The sequence below is a fragment of the Coregonus clupeaformis genome, chromosome 36 (assembly GCF_020615455.1).
Source record: "Coregonus clupeaformis isolate EN_2021a chromosome 36, ASM2061545v1, whole genome shotgun sequence".
Lineage (NCBI taxonomy): Eukaryota > Metazoa > Chordata > Actinopteri > Salmoniformes > Salmonidae > Coregonus > Coregonus clupeaformis.
In genome coordinates this window covers 17,774,219-17,787,418 of record NC_059227.1, presented here as the reverse complement: position 1 = coordinate 17,787,418, position 13,200 = coordinate 17,774,219, and the positions used below count along the sequence as shown (strand labels likewise).

Here is a 13,200-nt window from a genome sequence, read left to right as displayed (position 1 = left end):
GTGCCCATTGGTCACCTTCTCTTCCAGCTTCTTTATGTCCTCTGTGTATTTCTGGGTGTTCTGTTTGAGGAACTCGTTGAGGTGAATGACCTCCAGCTCTGCAGCGGCCAGCTTACGGCCCAGCTCCCCTTTGTCACAGCACAGATGGCTCACCCTATCTGGGACCTGGGGCTGGGGATGGAGCTGGGGCTGGGGCTGGAGCTGGGGATGGAGCTGTGGATGGAGCTGTGCCACAGGACTGTCATATGGAGACTCCTGGAAAAGAGACGAGATACATTAGTTCTCAGTCGGTAGCAGCCTGGCTCATCTCTCTGAGTGACCCTGAGTGTGTGTGTGTTGTGTGTGTGCTGTGGTGTAGACAAGGAGATACATTAGTTCTCAGACAGTTGGGTTGTTACTGATACAGTAGAATAGGCTTTATTACCTTAGCGTTAAGTAGATAGGGGTCGTCACAGCGCCCCTTCTGGCTCTGGAGGACCTGTTGCGCTCTCAGCTCATTGTCCCTGATCCGGGCATGGAGCTGTAAGATCTGTTGCTTTTGTCTGGAAAACACACATCAGACATAACATGTCAGTGACACATCACCATTGATTACAGAAGCAGGTATACTGATATCCAAGTCATACTAACATGTAAAAACATCTTATGAGGTACACAGTAAAATAATCAATGGTCACACAGTGCCAGCTCTCTCCATTATCCATATTACACAGGCAACAGGCCAATGAATGCCCACTCTGTGTGGATCATGTAGGACAACATATAATAACAATATATAACAACATCCATCTCAATGCCACTAGAGTTTATAGCATATAGCATAAATATCTAGCCCTGTGTACTTCTGAGTCAGCGTTGTGGACAGGTGGTAATATACGGTGCTCTCTTCTGGGCCCTGGTTGGCCAGTAAAACATGAAGATTAAGGCTGTGTGACACAATCTCCTCTCAGTGTAAATCACTTGTCTAATATTTTTCTCTTGTGGAGGGTGCTGGCTGCATGCTATCCTGATGAGACAAGCACAATGTCACTTCCCTAACCCCCCACCCTGATTTTTTTTTTACATATTTATAATCAGCTCTTAATACCTGTATGTAGCTCTTTCCTTGACATTTTCTGCCTTTCAGCAAAATAAAATGGGAGTGTTGATTAATGCTACTGGATCGAGATAGGAATACTAAATGCTGTGTACAGATATACTGTATTAGTTTGACCACTGTTTTGTAGTGTATTCAAGGTTTAAAAAAACCTTCTAAAGTTTGTAATTCCCACTTTAAAATGTCAGACTTATCCTAACAAAAAATGTATCGACCCCTACAAAAATGTACATTAATTATAATCCACATTTCCTGTTGCTGCAGGTTTATTTTCCTGCTGTGAGAAACTGGTCAAATTACTGGTCAAACTCAGGTACACTGAGTATTCAAAACATTAGGAACATCTGCTCTTTCCATGATATAGACTGACCAGGTGAAAGTCATGATCCCTTATTGATGTAACTTGTTAAATCCACTTCAATCAGTGTAGATGAAGGGGAGGAGACAGGTTAAATAATGATTTTTAAGACATTTTTTTAGTCATTTAGCAGACACTTTTTTTTCATACTGGTCCCCCGTGGGAAACAAACCCACAACCCTGGCATTGCAAACGCCATGCTCTACCAACTGAGCTACACGGGACTGCACATGGATTGTGCATGTGTGCCATTCAGAGGGTGAATGGGCAAGACAAAATATTTAAGTGCCTTTGAACGGGGTATGGCGCACCGGTTTGAGTGTGTCAAGAACGGCAAGGCTGCTGGGTTTTTCACGCTCAACAGTTTCCTGTGTGTATCAAGAATGGTCCACCACCCAAAGGACATCCAGCCAACTTGACACAACTGTGGGAAGCATTGGAGTCAACATGGGCCAAAATACCTGTGGAACGCTTTCGGCACATTACAGAGTCCATGCCCCGACGAATTGAGGCTGTTCTGAGGGCAAAAAGGGGGGGGGGGTTGCAACTCAATATTAGGAAGGTGTTCCTAATGTTTGGTATACTCAGTGTATGTAGGTTTGGGTAAGACTGCCACCTGGTGGTGAAATGAGCTTGTTTTCTCATTATTTTGTGTCACATTGAGGGTGATAATCAATAAGGAGCCATACACTTGAGAAAGTCCTGACTTGAACACCCTAAACAGCCTACTGTTAACCCAACTCATGACTAGAAACATAATGGTAGGAAACCATTAATGCCATACCTAATGCACATAGCATCTTGTCTAATTCACTATAACGCCTAGGTACCACCAGTTGACCAGTCTAAAGAATGTGTAGGCTGGGCTCAAATATGTACTGTATATAAACACTGGATTGCTGATGCTATGTATTTGCCATTGAGAGGCTTTGAAGCCACCGGTCAGCCATATTGGCACTCCCCAGTAGGAGCAGTCCTCCATAGGAATGAATGGAATTCTACAGTATTTCAATTAAATGATTCAAGGACAAAATTACATGTATTTAAGTATTTTGTTGTTGTAGTGGGGCCAGTAACATTAGTAATCTCAAAAAATTATACTTTAAGGAAAATGTTTTTATATATTTTTGCATTTTTCTGTTTAGCTCACATAATACACTGAACAAAAATATAAATGCAACATGTAAAGTGTTGGTCCCAAGTTTCATGAGCTGAAATAAAATATCTGGGACATTTTCCATACGCACGAAAAGCTAATTTCTCTCAAATTTTGTGCACAAATTTGTTTACATCCCTGTTAGTGAGCATTTCTCCTTTGACAAGATAATCCATCCACCTGACAGGTATGGTATATCAAGAAGCTGATTAAACAGCATGATCATTACACAGGTGCACCTTGTGCTGGGGACAATAAAATGACACTAAAATGTGCAGTTTTGTCACACAACACAATGCCACAGATGTCTCATGTTGAGGGAGCGTGCAATTGGCATGCGGACTGCAGGAATGCCCACCAGAGCTGTTGCCAGAGAATTGAATGTTCATTTCTCTACCATAAGCTGCCTCCAACGTCGTTTTAGAGAATTTGGCAGTACGTCCAACCGGCCTCACAACCGCAGACCACGTGTATGGTGTCATGTGGGCGAGCGGTTTGCTGATGTCAACGTTGTGAACAGAGTGCCCCATGGTGGGGGTGGGGTTATGGTATGGGCAGGCATAAGCTACGGACACAATTGCATTTTATCGATGGCAATTTGAATGCACAAAAATATAAGGTATCTGTGACCAACAGATGCATATCTGTATTCTCAGTCATGTGAAATCCATAGATTATGGCCAAATGAATATATTTCAATTGACTGATTTCCTCATATGAACTGTAACTCAGTAAAATCTATGAAATTGTTGCATGTTGCGTTTATATTTTTGTTCATCATATAATTTTTAAGTATGCATTAAGGTGTCTGTAATAGAATAAGTGTGGCAAAAATTAATGTAGACATTAATAAATGCATTTCTATAGCTTCCAAAATATTTTTTACAATGGTGGGGGAGTTCCAAGATGGAGACACGGTGGCTCCAGCACAGCGTCCCCTATCAGTCATCTAGTGTATATATAAATCAATGGCTGGGTTACACACTGATCTCTCCAATTCAAAGCCGGTCCAGCCTTTCATGTTAATGCCAGTCTATGTGTCGGTGCGGCAGGGTAAGTCTCTGTGCTGTGTGTCTGCTTTGTGCCTCTGCCTGTATTTCCTACAATAATATATGGGTGGGGGGTGGGGGGTGGTGGGTGACCCTGTCCTGTCCACTCCCCTCCCCTGGCACTGCCCAGCCTGTCCTGTCAGCGCCAGCCTGCCACTCTGAAAGGGGACACCTCGGACGTGTGTGGCCGCATGCCCCAACACTGACATCTGCTCAAGGTCATTGAAAAAATGTGTGTCTGTGTGTGTATTTGTGCCTCGAGGGGGTGACCGTGACAGTGTGTGGCCCATAGAAAAATGAATGCAGGATGTCTGCGGTGCTGCCCCATCATATCAGAGACTCCAGTGCACTAAACCTTCCCCTGGGCAATGACAACCCTGAAAGGAAGGGACACTTTCTCTCACAATGTTTTTCCTACTGTGATGAACAGAGTCAGACACAGTGGTGGAATATAATGAGGTGTATAGAGACTCAGACAGACATGTTTGCTGCTCCAACACAATAAGGCTGTTGGTGTGTTCCTCCTAGAATTGTTGTGGTGTGTTTTTCTCCAGCCTAAATTCATTCCCCTGCTTGGCCCAATGATTCAGTGCAGCCCTGATGGTTTAAATGTCCACCCTCCTCTGTACTCTGTATTACTGACCTGTCAATCTCTAGCTCTCTCTGTCGCAGCAGGCCCTCTTTGATCTTCACCAGAGTGTTCACAGGAAGGGAGGCTCCGCCCAGCATCTGCACAGGAAACATACACGTCGATCAGCGCATTTACAATAACATCTAGTAAACAGGCCGATACACATCATCATCATCATCAATATAAAGGTTTAACTAAGAGACACCCAAGCAAGAGATTACTGTAGTCCCTATCCAAACACACGAGCCACAGCTTCATTAAAACGTTCCATCTGTCTTCAAAGCTCATGTACACCTCCACACACTGTGCCTTCACACATTCCTACAGTATATCCTGTATAACCTAGCCCTCCTCTATGCAGGCGTGTGGGAGAGGGTGTTGCGGCCAGGCAGGCAGGCGTCTCTTTAACATTGCATCAGTGGGTGACTAATCTCTTGTAGCATAACAAGGCTGTATAGCATAACAAGGCTGTATAGCATAACAAGGCTGTATAGCATAACAAGACTATATAGCATAACAAGACTATATAGCATAACAAGGCTATATAGCATAACAAGGCTATATAGCATAACAAGGCCGTATAGCATAACAAGGCTGTATAGCATAACAAGACTATATAGCATAACAAGGCTGTATAGCATAACAAGGCTGTATAGCATAACAAGACTATATAGCATAACAAGGCTGTATAGCATAACAAGGCTATATAGCATAACAAGGCTGTATAGCATAACAAGGCTGTATAGCATAACAAGACTATATAGCATAACAAGGCTGTATAGCATAACAAGGCTGTATAGCATAACAAGGCTATATAGTATAACAAGGCTGTATAGCATAACAAGGCTGTATAGCATAACAAGGCTATATAGCATAACAAGGCTGTATAGCATAACAAGGCTATATAGCATAACAAGACTATATAGCATAACAAGGCTGTATAGCATAACAATACTATATAGCATAATAATAATAATAATAATAATAATAATAATATGCCATTTAGCAGACGCTTTTATCCAAACAAGGCTGTATAGCATAACAAGACTATATAGCATAACAAGGCTGTATAGCATAACAAGGCTGTATAGCATAACAAGACTATATAGCATAACAAGGCTGTATAGCATAACAAGACTATATAGCATAACAAGGCTGTATAGCATAACAAGGCTGTATAGCATAACAAGGCTGTATAGCATAACAAGGCTGTATAGCATAACAAGACTATATAGCATAACAAGGCTGTATAGCATAACAAGGCTGTATAGCATAACAAGGCTATATAGTATAACAAGGCTGTATAGCATAACAAGGCTGTATAGCATAACAAGGCTATATAGCATAACAAGGCTGTATAGCATAACAAGGCTATATAGCATAACAAGACTATATAGCATAACAAGGCTGTATAGCATAACAATACTATATAGCATAATAATAATAATAATAATAATAATAATAATAATATGCCATTTAGCAGACGCTTTTATCCAAACAAGGCTGTATAGCATAACAAGACTATATAGCATAACAAGACTATATAGCATAACAAGGCTATATAGCATAACAAGGCTATATAGCATAACAAGGCCGTATAGCATAACAAGGCTGTATAGCATAACAAGACTATATAGCATAACAAGGCTGTATAGCATAACAAGGCTGTATAGCATAACAATACTATATAGCATAACAAGGCTGTATAGCATAACAAGGCTATATAGCATAACAAGGCTGTATAGCATAACAAGGCTGTATAGCATAACAAGACTATATAGCATAACAAGGCTGTATAGCATAACAAGGCTGTATAGCATAACAAGGCTATATAGTATAACAAGGCTGTATAGCATAACAAGGCTGTATAGCATAACAAGGCTATATAGCATAACAAGGCTGTATAGCATAACAAGGCTATATAGCATAACAAGACTATATAGCATAACAAGGCTGTATAGCATAACAATACTATATAGCATAATAATAATAATAATAATAATAATAATATGCCATTTAGCAGACGCTTTTATCCAAACAAGGCTGTATAGCATAACAAGACTATATAGCATAACAAGGCTGTATAGCATAACAAGGCTGTATAGCATAACAAGACTATATAGCATAACAATACTATATAGCATAATAATAATAATATGCCATTTAGCAGACACTTTTATCCAAACAAGGCTGTATAGCATAACAAGGCTGTATAGCATAACAAGGCTGTATAGCATAACAAGGCTGTATAGCATAACAAGGCTGTATAGCATAACAAGACTATATAGCAGAACAAGGCTGTATAGCATAACAAGACTATATAGAATAACAAGGCTGTATAGCATAACAAGGCTGTATAGCATAACAAGACTATATAGCAGAACAAGGCTGTATAGCATAACAAGACTATATAGAATAACAAGGCTGTATAGCATAACAAGACTATATAGCATAACAAGGCTGTATAGCATAACAATACTATATAGCATAACAAGGTCTATGTGCCAGATGGCTGGGCTGAAGCAGGGCCCCTGGTGAGGAGCTGTCACAGAGATCACGCTATGCCCTTCTAACAGGGTGCTGAAAAGGTCCCATTATAAGGTCAGGTATGTCCTCGCTCCCAGCTACTGCAGGAGCACAGGGCAGAGAGAGCCGAGTCATGTTCAGTAGGCATGATCGTCTTTTTAATCGGAAAGACAAAAATGAGTTATTTATATAATATTTGACTAAAACAGAATAATTACAAACCTTGCATTCATTTGTATACGATCACATGTATCTCTCTATTATGCGTGGGAATACTTGGGAACAGATTTTCAAAATTACAATCACTTGGAGCTGATTTCCTGGTGTTTCTATAGTCTTTTATGTCTAACAATAAAATAAATAAAAAAGTGGCCTCCCGAATGGCGCAGCGGGTTCGATCCCGGGCTGTGTCGCAGCCGGCCGCGACCGGGAGACCCATGAGGCGGTGCACAATTGGCCCAGCGTCGTCTGGGTTAGGGGAGGGTTTTTAGCGAGTCCTTGTGACGACCGGGTGCATGCACGCTGACTTCGGTCGGCAGCTGTACGGTGTTTCCTCTGACACATTGGTGCGGCTGGCTTCCGGGCTAAGCGAGCAGTGTCAAGAAGCAGTGCGACTTGGCAGGGTCGTGTTTCGGAGGACGCATGGCTCTCGACCTTCGCCTCTAACCTAATCCGCACGGGAGTTGCAGCGATGGGACAAGACTGTAACTATCAATTGGATATCATGAAAATTGGGGAGAAAAAGGGGTAAATATATATATACAGTTGAAGTCGGAAGTTTAAATACACCTTAGCCAAATACATTTAAACTCAGTTTTTCACAATTCCTGACATTTAATCCTAGTAAAAATTCCCTGTCTTAGGTCAGTTAGGATCATCACTATATTTTAAGAATGTGAAATGTCAGAATAATTGTAGAGAGAATGATTTATTTCAGCTTTTATTTCTTTCATCACATTCCCAGTGGGTCAGAAGTTTACATACACTCAATTAGTATTTGGTAGCATTGCCTTTAAATTGTTTAACTTTGGTCAAACGTTTCGGGTAGCCTTCCACAAGCTTCCCACAATAAGTTGGGTGAATTGAGCCCATTCCTCCTGACAGAGCTTGTGTAACTGAGTCAGGTTTGTAGGCCTCCTTGCTCGCACACACTTTTTCAGTTCTGCCCACACATTTTCTATAGGATTGAGGTCAGGGCTTTGTGATGGCCACTCCAATACCTTGACTTTGTTGTCCTTAAGCCATTTTACCACAACTTTGGAAGTATGCTTAGGGTCATTGTCCATTTGGAAGACCCATTTGCGACCAAGCTTTAACTTCCTGACTGATGTCTTGAGATGTTGCTTCAATATATCCACATAATTTTCCTTCCTCATGATGCCATCTATTTTGTGAAGTGCACCAGTCCCTCCTTCAGCAAAGCACACATTTAAGCGCCTTTGAACGGGGTATGGTAGTAGGTGCCAGGCGCACCGGTTTGAGTGTGTCAAGAACTGCAACGCTGCTGGGTTTTTAACGCTCAACAGTTTCCCGTGTGTATCAAGAATGGTCCACCACCCAAAAGACATCCAGCCAACTTGACACAACTGTGGGAAGCATTGGAGTCAACATGGGCCAGCATCCCTGTGGAACGCTTTCGACACCTTATAGAGTCCATTCCCCAACATTATTGAGGCTGTTCTGAGGGCAAAAGGGGTTGCAACTCAATATTAGGAAGGTGTTCCTGATGTTTTGTACACTCAGCGTATAGCTCAACAGAAACATTTAAAACCCTGAAACCATATCTAAAACCCTGGAGAATCCCGTAGGTATCCTGATATGGTGGACTGGACATTGTATCTACAACACTAGGATCTCGTTCTGACAACTGTGGTGGTCTGGCAGTCACCATCCACTTCAGCCTTAGTAGCCCTAGGTGCTATGGTGCTATGTGCACAAACAATGCACACCAATAACATGGATCCTGGACACATAACCACATTCTTCGTTTTACAGCGCCTCTTATCAGATGTGTGTAACCCCTCAGTAATCCTCTCTTTAAAATAGTTCCAGTGATGGTCAGACTTTGAGTTAACCTGCCTGCCACCAGGTTAAAAATACATCTCTTATTAATGCCCTCCCCAGCAAACCGGGAACATTACCAGGACATTAGCTAACATTCCCATTAAACCTGCAATATTTGGGCGACCCGACATAATTCACGTAGAAATGTGCGTTAAAGATCTGTGATTCTCATTGAAAGCAAGTCTAAGAAGCAGTAGATCTGTTCTATGTGCGCTATTTCTATGCTTCCCGTTCTTAAGTTTTGTTTTTGCGTCTTTTACTTTGGTTTCGTACACCAGCTTCAAACATCTGAAAATAAAATATTTTTGGTTACGGAAAATAGATTTCAAAACGGGTAAGATGGTACAATGATTCTCTACACTATACTTGCTTTTTTTTGTCAAAAACTGAAATTAGGCGAATTATTAGAATTTTAGCAACCAGGAAATGACGGAGCGATTTCTGCATAGTGCACGTTTAAGTTCTATTTAGGATTCTATCTAACATTAGTATGATAACATCCCTAAAACATTCAAATAATGTTTTTGATAACAAAATGTTTTTAAATGGAATGTTCTCCTAAAACTCACTAAAATGTTGTGCACAACATTTGTAACAACCACCATAGAACATTCCCGGAAGGTTCTTATTAGGTTTCCAGGTAATGTAATAACACAATGTCCCAGTAATGTTTTTAGAACCGCAAACAAAATGTGGGAACATATCTCTTGTGACGTCCCCATGCTGTTCCCACAACCTAATGAAACATTCTGGGAACCTTTAAAGAACAGACAAAATGTGTTCTGGGAACATTCTTGCAACATCAGGCGAATTATTTATACAAACATTGTATAATCATAAGCACAACTGGACAGTTTTTGTGTTATTAGAACTTTTGGGGCAACCTAATGAATGTTGTGGGAACATTCACAGAACCAATTTTGGTTTGCTGGGTCATATATCAGCTGTACAGCTCTTCTCTCTGTCTCTCTAGCCCTGGTAGAACACGGTGCTGAGGACCCACCCCCACGAGGCTTTAGTGTAGTGACAACAAACAAGAGGTGGGGAGTTTCCACAACACTGAGCAGCTGTGTGAAGAGGACAGGCCAGGGTAAGACAGGACAGGACAGGACAGGACAGGGTAAGACGGGACAGGGTCTGGGTGCCACTGCTGGCTTTGGCCCTCTCATCACCACACAGACACACAGCAGGCCTGGGACAAGGCTAAAAACATACGTCAATGCTCGTTAGCTCTGACAATATCGCCAAGCATTAGTGTTTACGTGTTTGTTTTACGTGTTTTGCTGCAAAGGAAATGGAGGAAAGCCGCAACTCCCTTTTGTTTTAGGCTGGTCTAAATAGAGCGTAAATACAGAGCATGACAAGCTGAGGAGATGTCCCTGTGTAGAGGAAACTCTGTGTGTCTCTGGGAGCAGGAACAACCCTCAGGGAGCGGAAGTCACTGTCCAAACAGACCACGGTCTAAATTAGGACTGATGGTTTCTGTCCTGTCCTGCCTCTCTCAGTGACATTGCTGTGAGAGAATGAGGACACAAGGGAATGATCTGGGGATCCATCCAGCATAAGGAAATTCCCTATTCAGTAGATTCTCCATCACCTTTAAGAGGTCACACTAGTCACTAAGGCACCAATACTGATAAAACAGTCCACTATCGAACTCTTAACAGCCCTCTTTACTTCATTGACATTTCACTCTTTGATAATCTCAGTAAACAGGAAGAAACCCACTGGAGTGTGGCTCTATAGCCGCTGAAACGACATCGATTTTGTACATGGAACTAAAAACTAAATGGCATTGTATGCTGGATACCACTTTCTCTGGGAATCAATGGTGAAAGAGATCAGCCTGTTCACTTGAGAGGGAGAGACAGAGAGAGCGCGAGAGACACACAGAAAGTGAGAGAGTATGTTAAGAGGGAGGGGATGAGTGGAGGGGTGGGCTTGTGTGTCGCCATTCAGTCGGAGGCTCTTGGGCCGGGCCTGGGGGGGATTTACTTTAACATCAGGGGTGAATGCCTGGTCTAGGGCATAGCTGTCATCCCCTACCAGCTGATAGCACGCAACACAACACACCCACCGCCCTTTGGCTGAGGTCATGGGCACAGCAGGGGTGATGGTGTCACTGCTAACCTCGCACACGTTTTTATACTGCATCGGTTTCATTTCATACACCAACCGTCGAGAGACCTAAGCCTTACCCCAGCAGCCAGCCCTAGACCCAGTATCAGGTTACCTCTCATTGTCACTGGTCCTAGAGCAAGACCATCCTGTACATCTCTGTCTATCCGGCAACAGGTTTTCCAGTGGTCCATCTAACGAACACATTTTGCTCTCTTTCTCCACACAGTCATTCCAACCAATTCCATTACCAGAAGTTAACAGCTGCTCCAACTGGGCTGCTGCCTGCTGAACGCTGGAAATGCCAAACAACAAGTTTCAATTAGGAAGCTGGGTTTATTTATCTGCACAATACAGGGAAATATAAACACACACACAACGAGCCTAAAGAACCAGGAACCAAATCATCTTGTATAATATGTCCCACATACACAGTGTTAGGGCTGACCCCATTTAGTCGACAGGTCGATTGTTTGGTCGATAGGCTGTTGGTCGATCGAGATTTCTTTAGTCAAGCAGTCGCATCTATAAAAAAAATGTTCATGGTGTACAAGACACCTGTCTGATTGGCTCCTGTCTCAGTGGACTAATCCATAGTGGAGGCCGTGGGGATGGTACAGTCCATCACTCTAAGACATGTGCTACTGAAATTGTATATGGTTATATTATGTAAAAATAATGGTGCAAAACTAATAAATATAATATTTTATAACAAATGCGCTTTCTCTAGCGTTGGATACGGTCGCTGCCTGTGGTTCTGAAACATAATCTTCAGTGCGCCGTAGAATTGGTGCCTTTCCTCCCTATGTTGCTATGTGCATAATAGAAAAGTTAACCAGCATATTGGTGTTGAGAACAATGCGGCGGAGGCAGCAGCAGAGACGAGGAAACAGCACCTGCCTTATAGGTCTATAATCAATAGCCTAACTGTTAATTGTGCCTGGCTTTATAAATCATCCATATATATCTACAGAAATAAGACAGATCCTGCTTCTGTTGCCTGTTTGAGTGTTTGTTTAATAGCCTACTGATTCCGTGAACACCAAGCCTCACGCAACCACAAGTCAGATAAACAATTTCATAGATTTGTCTGTGTTTAATCTTTGCTATGCTGTAATAAAGGCTTTACCATTTTTCTCTCATTAGAACAGACTGGTATTACTTATAATTCATTTAGTGTTGTTTACACTGTTCCGAACAGGCAGAAAAATGATATTGTAATCTAACAGCACCTGTTTGTCACACATTATATGCACGCAGCTCTCGCTCCTATACCCTCCTTTTTCTAGATCTCCTTCTTATTGTTATTATTACTATTATTATTATGATCATCATTATAATAATAAGTAATGTCATTATCATTAGTAAGCTTAGTATAGCAGCCTTGTATAACCACCATGGAGCTGTAGGCCTAAGAGTGCGTCCTGTTTAGTCTTAATACCGTAACTTACTTAGGCATATATTTCAATATTTATATAGGCTAATGTATCAATCAATCAATCATTCATGCCATCACACAGCATACGAGACATTCATGCTTTGAAATGCAATCAAGCATTTTAGTTTTTAAATTAAATAACAAAGGGAGCTTTGAATAATTAGCCTAAACAATAAATAAACCACAATTCAAGAATGCATGCAACTGTTTTTAGTCGGCTGTAATAAAGGCTTTATCTATATTTTTTTCCCATTAGAACAGACTCTCTGGTAAACGTATTTATTTAGTGTTGTTTACACTGTCCCAAATGGTCAGAAATAATAATAATATTGTAATCTAACAGCAACTGTTTGGCACACATAATACTCACGCAACGCTTGATCCTATACCTTCCTTTTTCTTGATCTCCAGTAGTTTCCACAACTAAGTCAAATGCCTTCTACAGATCTGATTTTCCCTCCTGAGCAACCAGTAAACATTCGCCCGTTTGGAGTTTATTTTTCACGTCCTCCGCATTCATTTTGCTGTCAACATTACTGTGTTCAGAGTCTGTTATAACCAACGTCTTTAGGTGATTATGATAGGCTATACAGTGGGGGAAAAAAGTATTTAGTCAGCCACCAATTGTGCAAGTTCCCCCACTTAAAAAGATGAGAGAGGCCTGTAATTTTCATCATAGGTACACGTCAACTATGACAGAACCACACGGGGGATCTAGTGAATGACCTGCAGAGAGCTGGGACCAAAGTAACAAAGCCTACCAT

General features: G+C 41.6%; 1 protein-coding gene across 1 annotated transcript in view; it reads right to left on the bottom strand.

Moving 5' to 3' along the window:
• LOC121552786 (centrosomal protein of 85 kDa-like) overlaps window positions 1-13,200 on the bottom strand; it is an 89,091-nt gene that overhangs the window by 10,550 nt on the left and 65,341 nt on the right. The window contains exons 4-6 of the mRNA XM_041865817.2: window positions 4,303-4,388; window positions 425-542; window positions 16-255 (exon numbers count right to left, since the gene is read on the bottom strand). Of these exons, the coding sequence (XP_041721751.1) occupies window positions 16-255; window positions 425-542; window positions 4,303-4,388 (444 nt within the window). The remainder of the gene's footprint in view (window positions 1-15; window positions 256-424; window positions 543-4,302; window positions 4,389-13,200) is intronic.